The following is an 11,473-nucleotide window of genomic DNA, read 5'->3' on the forward strand; positions in this document are numbered from 1 at the left end:
TTCTTCAATTCAAGAAAGCTGGTCTCACATTCTTCAGACCAAACAAATGGAGCATTCTTCTGAGTCAACTGAGTAATAGGCTTGGCAATACTCGAGAAATCTTTAATAAATCGGCGATAATATCCTGCCAAACCCATAAAGCTGCGTATCTCTGGTACAGATGTCGGTCTCGGCCAACTGATCACAGCCTCAACCTTAATAGGATCAACTGATATCCCGTCTCCGGATATAATATGCACCAGAAATACAACCTGTCTCAACCAAAACTCGCATTTCGACAGTTTAGCATATAACTTCTCAGCCCTCAGAATTTTCAACACAGTTCTCAAATGCTCGGCATGTTCAATCATATTCTTCGAATAAATCAAGATATCATCCATGAATATAATAACAAAATCATCAAGATACCTCTGGAATATGCGGTTCATCAGACCCATAAACACAGCTGGAGCATTAGTCAAACCGAACGGCATGACAATAAACTCATAATGTCCATACCTGGTTCTGAATGCTGTCTTCGAGATATTAGAATCCCTGACTCTCACCTGATGATATCCAGATCTCATATCGATCTTGGAATATACTGAAGAACCCTGCAATTGATCAAACAAATCATCAATGCGAGGCAAGGGATATTTATTCTTTACCGTTGCTTTGTTCAATTGCCGGTAATCGATACAGAGTCTCATAGAACCGTCTTTCTTCCTCACGAACAGTACTGGAGCACCCCAAGGAGACACACTCGGTCTGATATACCCCTTGGCCAGTAAATCCTCCAACTGTTCTTTCAACTCTTTCAACTCAATCGATGCCATTCTGTACGGAGCCCTCGAAATCGGAACTGTACCTGGCATCAACTCAATACTGAAGTCTATCTCTCGAATCGGAGGCAATCCAGGAATCTCATCTGGGAAGACATCAGCAAACTCACACACCACTGTCAAATCCGCCAATGATGGACTCGATTTCAGTAAATCAACTGAATAGACAAGGAATCCCTCCGCTCCTTTCTGCAACAATCGAGTCATAGATAATACGGATATCAAAGGAATTCTAGATCGAGAACCCTTACCGTAGAATTTCCACTCATCAGCCATATCCGGTCTGAATCTCACAATCTTGTGGAAACAATCGACAGTAGCTCTGTACTTGGTCAACATATCGATACCGATAATACAGTCAAAATCAGACAACCCAAGCACAATACAGTCTAACTCAAGCTCATGCCCATCATACTGCAGTATACAAGATCTAACAGACTTCACTTATATCAAACATGTCCCCAACGGAGAAGAGACAGACACTACCGCAGACAATGACTCAATAGGCAATGCATGACTCAATGCAAATCGCTCAGAAATAAATGTATGCGATGCACCAGTATCAATCAATACATAAGCAAGATAACCAGAAATAGAACAGTTACCTGCAACAACATCATCAGGTGCGTCCTGTGTCTGCTCCTCAGTCAGTGCAAATACTCTGGCCTGCTGTCTCGGAGGCTGGCTAACAATCTGGCTTCCTCCTGGCCTCTGCTGTGACTGGGCAGACGGTGCTGGCTGGAAAGAATGGACAGCAGATGGTCGTCTCCCGGTCTGAGCCACTGATCCAGATGACTCAGCTGTCTGGGATCCCTGGGCACCTCTCTGTGGACATACTCTCGCAAAATGTCCCTGCTGTCGACAAATACGGCAATTGCCAAATACTCCTCGGCACTGCTCCGTGGAATGCTTCCCTCCACAAGTGCTGCAATAAGGTCCTGTATAACTCTGGCCCTGACCGGTCTGTCTCGAGCCACTAGAACTGGATGAACTGCTTCCAGATCTTTTAAATTGCTTCCCTCTAGCTTTCATAAATTCTTTCTTTCCACCACTACTGCTGCCACTCTCAAATCGAGGAGGTGGTTGCTGTGGTCTCGGTGCTGGAGGTACAAACGAAGCTCATCTCTGTCTCATCAGACCGGCTTCGGCTCCCTTGGCTCTGTTCAAAGCATCGGTAAAATTATTCGGTCTCCCGGTATTCACCAAGGTAAAGATTTTCGGATTCAGGCCATTAATGAACTGATCAGCAATGGCTTCGTCATTCTCGGCCACATGTGGAGCAAATTGTAGCAGTGTAGAGAACTTGGCCACATATTCCTCGATGTTCAGCTGACCCTGTCTCAAATTCGCAAATTCTTCTCCCTTATCCTTCCTGTACGACGCTGGAAAGAATCTCTGATAAAATTCGGTTCTAAAGACATTCCAGGTAATAGTCGTACCTCGATGCTCCAAGGCCCGCTTTGTTGTAATCCAGCAGTTTTTTGCCACATCATGTGACTGGTGCCCAATCAGTTTCACTATCCGCTCATCAGTGTAATCCAAGGACTCAAACAGCATCTCAATGTCGTCTAACCAACTCTCACAATCCACTGAAATCTCAGTACCCTTCAGAGTAGGTGGATGGAACGAATGAAATCTCTTTAACAATGTCTCCATTGGTGTTGCTGTCACATCCATTGGAGGATTCGAGGTGCTACCCTGTTCTGGTATTCGTCGGGGAGGCATATCTGAATATCAAAAGGGTTAACAATCACAATTGACAAATATGTATCAGTCCCTTTCTGATCATCTTACCTCTGATCAAAAATCGGTGCTGATCCATTTCCAATAATACACATTACCATATCAAAATCAGATAATCAGGCAAAATGTATTAAAGCAGGAAATCATGCTAGCAATCAAAAGCAGGAAAGAAAACTCAATCTACCCCGCTCACTAGCTTCTATCTCAATCTAAAGGATCTATCGCTCTGATACCACCTATTGTGGGGACCCGGACGCTAATCATATTCTTAATCATCATTGGGACAATTCAATTCATTATAATAAACAGGGTCTAATTTTTTTTTTAAATGCGGAATGTAATGGAATTCAATCTAATATACATATTAGTATAAAGGTACAAGTCTTGTACAACAAATATCAAATTTCAACTAAGGTTCAACAACTAAATATCAAGTGCTGAATCCTATCTACAGCAATGTCAAAGTCCGTAGTCTCCACTCTAATCACGATCTCTCATCATCTCCTCGACCCTGATCATGTCTCACCTGTTACCATGCACACATACAAACACGACAACAGCCGGATAACTCCGGTGAGAAATATATCCCAGTATAAATCAACGAAACATGCAATCATATAAACAATGTAAAAGCATGTAACAAATATCAGTAATATGTATCAAATCTGAAAACATAATCAATATAAAACTGTCAATCAGACTCGTGACTCTACGTCTCAGACTAGACTCATTCCTAGTCTAGGGATCCCGGTTTCCAGACGTTGGCATTCCTATATCGAATTCAGTAATAGAAGAAACTCCAATTCTATTCAATCGATAAAATCAAACATCCGGTGTCTTGACCTATCCGTCATAGACTATGGCACTATCGCCAATTCACTATCTTGTGACAATGTGCAATATGCCAGTGACGATTCCATCACTATCGGCACTTAGGTCACAAGATCACTCGTCTAATACTCATATAATACATGCTTCTATAAATCAATAGAACAAGCATATCAATTCAAATCAATGTAAATAATAACAATAAGTATGTGATTTAGGGAAACTCAAGTATATCCTACTTGAGTCGTTCTCCCAGTACCACATTGACTTATACCTTTCTTTTCGTAGTTCTGACGAAATCGAAGTCTTGAATCCAAAGCTGTCAATATAAATCTGAAATGACATTATCGAGAAGAACAATATCAACATTTCATTCAATTCAAGACTCACTCTGATCAATACTCAATTTCAGTACATGTCGACGACATAACGGTACAATCTCGGTATACCCTCGACAACTCAATATCAATAACCAATCTTAGCAATTCACAATCTCAACCAATACCATCATAATGCCACAATCTCAAATCTGTATCATTTCATTCCAATATAATCTGAAAATGATATCAATAGCATATACGGTCTGTTTTTCAATCCGATTTCGATTTTACGATTACCAGTATTTCCAGAACACATAATAATAATCAAATTATAATTCCTCCCATATCAAATTTTTGAAACATGATAAAACATAATAAAACTTACGTCCTTTTGAAGCTATTGACGAGAGGATCACAGAACTGTGCTCGGATCGAAAATCTGAAGGCCGGATCTTTCAAAATCACAATTCTAGTATAAAATGAAAGCTTTGAGAAATTTCTATGGAAGCTTTCGGTTTTCTTTGCTGCCATTCTGAAGTGGAATGAAGGAAATATATCCAAATACATGGCAAGGACAAGTGTCCAACTAAAATCCCATAATTGCACTTTAGCCCCTAAAGTCTTCACTATTTGCAATTTGGTCCTCAAACTCTTTTTAATTTAATTTCAATCCTATGGCATTGTACAACCATGGAATATGACTCAAAATTCCAAAATTCATAAATTAAATAATCTCGGATTAAAACGATAAAATCTCGGGCCTTACATTTATCATATAATCTTATTTGAATGTGCATTTTTTTACATATATTGATTTATTTATTATTTTAAAATTTATTTAACAAGAAATTAGTAGTCATCAATGTTAGTCTACGAAAGATCGATATATAGAATTTATTCTCCGTGAAATAGAATTGTAAAAATAAAAATTAAAAAAATTCTTTAAAATGTTAAATTAAATATTATGAGTTATATTTTACTATCAATATTACCATTTCATTTGTTTAATATTGTTTTTATGAGTTAGTCACAGTTATTTTAAATTGATAATTATTTATCTTTAGTATGTTTCGCTTTTGTAGATTATGAATATGATTTATACATTGATAAAATCCATAATTTGGTTGATTTTTAGGTTATTATGCTTTACACGTGGGTGGTGTTTGAATATATAATTTTTTTAAAAAAATTGTTTCAGTTCATTTTGTTCTATATATTATGTTCATTACAATTTATTATATGACATAAAATCAACTGCTTGAATTTTAATTTGGGAAACAATTTTGAAAGTAAGTTATATAAATTCTTATAAATCGTCTAATATGATAAGAAATTAAGCCCGGATAAATAACAAAATGATTCAAATTGTTTTTTAGAAAATCAATTTTTTTAAATTTTTATAAAATAATTGATATTACTTGCAACGCACGTGCATCATGCTAGTATTCTTAAATGCTCAACATGAATTTGTAGCATGGTTGTAGGAATTATGGTATCTGCAAAAAATGTGACAGAAAATAAAAAAATTCCTATTTCTTGTAGACATCGAACGTGAACTGACTGTGATTTTGGTTTTGAGTCATCGATGAACTGACTTTAACAGTGTCAGCAGCCTTGTGCTTTAACAATGGACATATAAAAGAACCAGATTTACCAACTTCTGCTAATGCCACATCCTTCATATCCTAATAGTAGGAACCAACACTAGTGTTTCTCCTTCATGATTCTTCTTTCAATGATTCCTCGTACTCGGCCACTTTCGCGGCCATTCTTTAGAAACCATGGAACTTGGTTCCCTGGAACTTCTTCCTCAACTCAAAGTCCAGTATCTCTGTGCCAACTAAACACATTCAGCTTCCGTAGAAACACCTTGCACTTATTTTTAAATTTCTTAAATCTCTCAATGAACAAATAAGTGGTTTCCCCCGACTTTTGGGTTATAACCTATAGAGGTCGTCAATGCATTCCTCAGGCTCATTTGAATAATTTAATTTAATATCTTTGATGGGCCAATTTTTTTTTTAATTTTGTGGGCTTATTCTTTGGGTCTTCACTATGAGCCTTGTTTTTTTTTTTTTGGGTCAATTCACCTTAGATAATTCTGGACTAAACAAATAGATACAAATAATAGTGAAAGTTGGTCAATAGTCCGAATTCATGCGGAAGTTCGTGTTATTTATTTATTTCGGTGGTGATACACCGTAACCGCTACCTTTCGATACACACTAGATAAATCATCAGCCTTATGTGCTATCAATTGATATTATATGATTCATGTTTCCAAAAATATATTTCATAACAAATTGTTTTTGTTTTTTTTTTCAAAAAAAGAACAAGAAAAAGAAAAAAGTATTTACACTCAATTTATTTCAAAATTATATTCAAGAAATGCCATTTGTATGATGTAAAATATAAAATATATGCATCTAAACCATCGTACCAAACAACCAAAACCTATTTTATGCAACACAAGACAACCTCTATACATCATATGACAAGAAACCGAAAATACATGTTTCTGATCAAGAAAATGCAACTGCGTCTCCTTCTGCAGACGCAAACGAAGGCATGAGCCAACCTCGTTCTGCTGCATACTTTACATAAAAACCAAACTTATCCTTGGCGTTTGGAACATCAAGAGCCAGATCTTCAAGCCCATCTCTCATCCTGCTGAAACCTTTCGTCATCTGAGTGATCGTAATCAACCCTTCGTCAGAGCAAACTTGCAGCAAATCCAGAAACCTGTCATTTTGCTTCTCCATCGCCATAACCAGAGCTTTCTTCACCACCTCATGATTGAAAAAGGGCATGCTCAAATCACGGATGCATTGGCAGGCCTCATTTAGCACACCCCCGCTCTCGTATTCCTCGAGAAGTTTTTGAATCTTGTCTTTCGCATCCTCCACAGCCCAGCCTGTACCACCGCCCCAGCACCTCAAGATCCTCTCCCCAGCGTGACGTGCTGCTATGAGTGATCGAGCTGAACACACAGTTTCACTGCCACTACAATTTGGTGGCAGCCTGCTGGCTATCTCTTCCAAGTTTAGTGGAGTGAGGACATCATCTATAACAGCTCTTGCTAGGAAAAAGGCAAGTTCATTTGAAGCGTCTAAAATGTCAATTGCTGTGTCTTCTGCAGATTCCAGTAGCATAATAAAACCATCGATTATGTCTTCTGTTGAAAAGATCTCTATATGAAGCACTGAAAGCAAAACAGAGGCCATTTCTTTCTCTCTGTTTCTCCTGTCCAGTGCTAGAGTCACAAGCTTCTTAAGAAAAATAGGTTTATGCTTTGGCATTCCTAGATCTTCCAGGCTTCGAATCAGTTCAGGGATATCATCTGAGAGGAAGTATTCATGAACTATAGCGACAATTTCTTCCTTGTAGCGCCTCAATTTTTCATCATTTTTGTTTGTTTTCTTCTCATCCTCAGTCAAAGATTTTAAGTAAGCTGTGTCAAGCCATCCATCAGACATTGCTTGGGAAATAAAGGGGTAGAAGAAATTCTTGGCAGAAGGAATATCAAGGGCAAGATCATCAAGGCTCTCAAATACTCGAGTAAAACCCTTTACCATTTGGTTTGAACTTATTAAACCATCATTTGCAGCTTCCTTTAGCAACTTCAGGATGAGTGGTTCTACTGTTGGTATCTCCATGGCAAAAACCAATGCTCTTTTCACAACTTCGTGATGGAAAAATGGAACCCCCAACTGTCTAATACATCGAGAGGCTTCTGAAGCATCTCCACTCTCCGCATATGTTCTTAGAAGCTTAGTGATTTTTTTCTCTACCTCAACAACAGTAATATGTGTACTTCCATCCCACCGTCTTTCTACAAGTTCTGCATAGTGGGGTGCTGAGAGATAGCTTTTCTCAGCAGTTTGCAGCACCTCAACTCCCATGGAGGTTTCTGAAAGCATTTTTCTGGCCTTGGTTATGAAAACAAGAGGTAGAATATCATCAACCAAGGCTCGAGCAATAAATAAAGCAAGAATTTCAACAGTATCCAATATATCTATTGCCAAATCATCTGCAGATTCAAGCAACATGAAGAATCCCTGCCTAATCTGGGCTGCATTTATAACATCAGCATACAGAGCTGACAACAAAACCGAAGCCATCTCCTTCTCTTTGGTATGCCTGTCCATGGCCATGGAAATGAGGTGCTTAACAAAGCAGGGATGGTACTGACTGGATCCTAGTTCTGTGAGATCGGAAGCAGCAACTTCTACATCACCAGTGGTAAAATAATCATCTATGATCGAGCTTACAGCCTTTTTGTATTCATCCAAAGTATGAGAGGCATTTGATCCAACTAACTCACAAGGTTCCTACTCAAGAAAGGAACAAAATCTTCTGTGAAAACAACTCACTGTAGAAAGAAAAAGGAGAATGTTGCAGTTCAAAATAGTAAAAGAAATAAAATTATGATAGTACAGGGCCACTGTCGTAGTTTGAATCCTTTTGATCAATACAAGTTTCACCATCAGCATCAAGCAGTTTGCTCCAAGTGCCTTTGCCTCCTGTGCCATCTATTATCATAGTTAGCTAATTACAATACAATGAATGCATAGAAATCGAAGACGTTACAAAAAAATAAAAGCATGACCTCAAGCTTAAAGAGTAATATTTTTTAAATCCGTGTCTCCAACTTCAAATGACACAGTTATCACCACATAAACTGTAACTTATATGAAGATACCAAATAATAAGATGGGTCGCCATTCTTCTTACATTTGCCTCATTATAACAAAGCCCCACTACGGATGCCAGCTATTTATTCCATATACTGCCACTCTAAAAATTGGGAACCAAAAAGTTTAGGAGATAAGATTGAACCAATAATTCAGTGACATAATCCTAGGTATAAACACTAATTATTCCGACAGTAAATGCTAAAAAAAGAGTTAAAAAAGTTTGCACACAGAATGCCAACTAGGGGTGTGAACGACAAAAGCTGCTTCATGAGCTTTTTGAACTAACTTGATTAATATTCAATTATTTAAAATTATAGAAGTCGTGGCAAGCTAGAACATGTTAGAATATTTCTTTTGACCTGATTGGAGCTCACATTAATTTGTTTGATAGCTCGCGAGCCGCTTGTGAGTTTTAATATTTTAATTCATATTTAATAACATACTAAAACTTACATTACTTCAGTAACTTGAGCCTGAGATCGAGCCTTTGTCTAATCAACCTAGAAAATCAAGTTTAAACTAAATGAATGGGGCTCAAATTTGAACTTTAAGTCGAGTAAACCCAAATAGTTTAATTTTTTAGCTCTGAGCAAGGAAAAAATTTTCGAGCTCGAGCTTGGATGTGAAAAATTAATAGTTTTCGGATCAATTCATTTCATTCGCGCTCCTTATAACATGAACTTATAGTTGACACTGTCCACTAAAAAGCATGTTAAATTATCCTCCATCTGCAGGCATTTCAAGATGCTGGCCGAAGATTTAACCGAGTAATAAGTCCTAGTAGCATTCCATATTGAGCTGATCATAAAAGGTCTATTCATTCAATAACTGAAAATTCAATCCAACAAGGGCATAACAGATTCATGTTTCCTTTTTGCATGTATGAGAAGCAAGTAGCATGACGCACAGACAACTGTTTTTTCCACAGAAAAATAAAATCCACGATATTCAATAGGAATAACCCAATTCAACAGAAGATTCCAATAATATGCGAGTTTCTGTATCAAACAAAGTAGAGTAAGTAGAACTTCAATGGGCATAGTCCAATTCAGCCCAAGATTTCAACAAATTTATTAAGCTGACAAAATGATAACTATGTTATATTACATGCACACAATAAAAGATAAAATTATTCAAGACAACACTTGCCAAAAGAACATCAAGAAATCTTCCAGTGAACCATCTACTGCAAAAACTACAGACTAAAAATATAATCGTAAATGAAAAATGCCACATGCAAAAGTTCGGGAACTCGGCAATCAGACAAAGTAGCATACCACAAACAACAGCTATTCCAAGTCAAAGACATCTCAAGAATGGGACAAAGCTTTTGATTTGGGATAAACAGACCTTTTCTGCTGTTCGAAATTGTCTCACACAATACTTACCACCTCTGGTTTTCAATGACCCAAATTCACATATCTGTATATAAGACAAGGGGAAGTTGCTAATACATAGACAGGAAATATATGACGCCCTTGCTATGAATATAAATTAGATACAACCTTAAAGCTATTTCTTGTTAGGATGCTATTATTCAATATGGATATTAAGATTGTGTGCCCATAATTGCATTAAGATAGCAAGCAGCCCAAGATCACGAGGCCTTAGGGCTTAGAGACTCTTTGTCTCCAATAATAATAACCAACTTTGTATTCAAGAGATACTTTTATGAAGTAAATTAATTTTTGAATGGAGAAATGATTCATATTTAAATGTACAAAAAGCCAAAAAACAGCATTCCTTAATTTATGCTTCATATGATAAACGCTTTGCCACGACATGCAGTCAAGAGATTCAACAGTTAATTCAATGCTTGCTTATTAACAAACTAATTTACAGCTGCGAGCAACTTCTAGCAATGTATATAGCCACCAGGCATCATAACAGAAGCTGAAGTCACAAACGCAATATTCAGACATCTCATCTCGGAACATCACATTTACTTTTGCATTTTCAGCATTCAATTCCTCCCACTGAAAATAACAAATTTAAAAAAAAAGCCTTAAAATATACTGAAAGCACATAAGAACGCCACACAACTCCTGCAAAATCTCTTTAACAATATGCCTTAAAACACCAAGCATCGATCATGTACTAGCTATAGCAGTCAATGCCTCTCGTAAATTCCAATGTCAAATGGCTCATACATATTCAATAATCCGAAAAAATAATCAAAACCAGTATCTGAACCGGGAAAAAAAAACATGGACTTAAATTTTAGTATGCGCACGCGTAATAAATCTCGTACCACCACTATAATCAGTGCTCAACAATCTTTATTTATGCAGCTGGAATGCATTCTTCCACCTCAAAAAACCAACAAGTAAATGGGCATTAACTTTCGAAACTGAAATGAATCCCACAATACAAAATCCATAACCACCACCAAATAAAGAACAACCGAAAATAGAAGCATCTAATCCCTGTAAGCATCATCAATCAGTCTTAGCTAATGAACTCCACAACCAGACAACAAACGCAGAGACCGAAAAAGAAAAACCATTTTCGAGATAATTAAAGTGTCATGTCATGTCATCGATTTGTTTTCCCAGAATTTTACCTTTCTCAACTCTGATAACTTTCCCAGACTGCAAAGCAGAAAGATGCCTGCTGCTCGAAACCTTGAGAAAACGATGCTCGGAGAGCACGGAAGATTTCTGACCCGGAGACTTCAGTGAAGACGACAACGAAAGTGATGCCATCACCTCCGCATTTCGAGACTCCATTTTCAGCACCTCCCTCCGCTCCTCCATCAGAAACCCCTCGCCGCTAGCCATTATCTCTTCTTTCCAATGACAAAAACCTACACAAACGAAACCAAACCACACCACACCTCAACTCAAAACCGAATTCACAAGTTCACAACAACAGAATCCACAAAGCTCAATTCAACCCCAAACTTTGCCTTCGCGGATTGCAGGAAGACGGAGAAGCAACCAGAAACACGAAGAAACGCACTCGATCAGTCTGTGTGTATAGAATCACAGTGGTGTATGTATAGGTTTTGTCTTTTCGAGCAAAAAATCGTTTGGGAACGAAGACATATAGTTACTTGCACACG

The 11,473-nt window shown here is 37.6% G+C and overlaps 1 protein-coding gene across 3 annotated transcripts; it reads right to left on the reverse strand.

Moving 5' to 3' along the window:
• Window positions 1–6,075: 6,075 nt before the first annotated feature.
• On the reverse strand, window positions 6,076–11,454 carry LOC142520086 (MA3 DOMAIN-CONTAINING TRANSLATION REGULATORY FACTOR 1-like). Of its 3 annotated transcripts, none has more exons than XM_075623053.1 (3): window positions 10,973–11,454; window positions 8,150–8,235; window positions 6,076–8,043 (listed from the first exon to the last, which is right to left on the reverse strand). In XM_075623053.1, exons 1-3 carry the CDS (start codon window positions 11,187–11,189, stop codon window positions 6,235–6,237), a joined length of 2,112 nt encoding a protein of 703 aa, XP_075479168.1. In that variant the 5' UTR covers window positions 11,190–11,454; the 3' UTR covers window positions 6,076–6,234. The 3 variants fall into 3 exon arrangements, with proteins under 3 accessions (XP_075479168.1, XP_075479167.1, XP_075479169.1); XM_075623052.1 differs by having other exon boundaries at window positions 8,150–8,244; XM_075623054.1 differs by having other exon boundaries at window positions 8,150–10,719; window positions 10,973–11,112.
• Between the last annotated feature and the right edge of the window lie 19 nt (window positions 11,455–11,473).

Source organism: Primulina tabacum, chromosome 12 (genome assembly GCF_025594145.1).
Source record: "Primulina tabacum isolate GXHZ01 chromosome 12, ASM2559414v2, whole genome shotgun sequence".
NCBI lineage: Eukaryota > Viridiplantae > Streptophyta > Magnoliopsida > Lamiales > Gesneriaceae > Primulina > Primulina tabacum.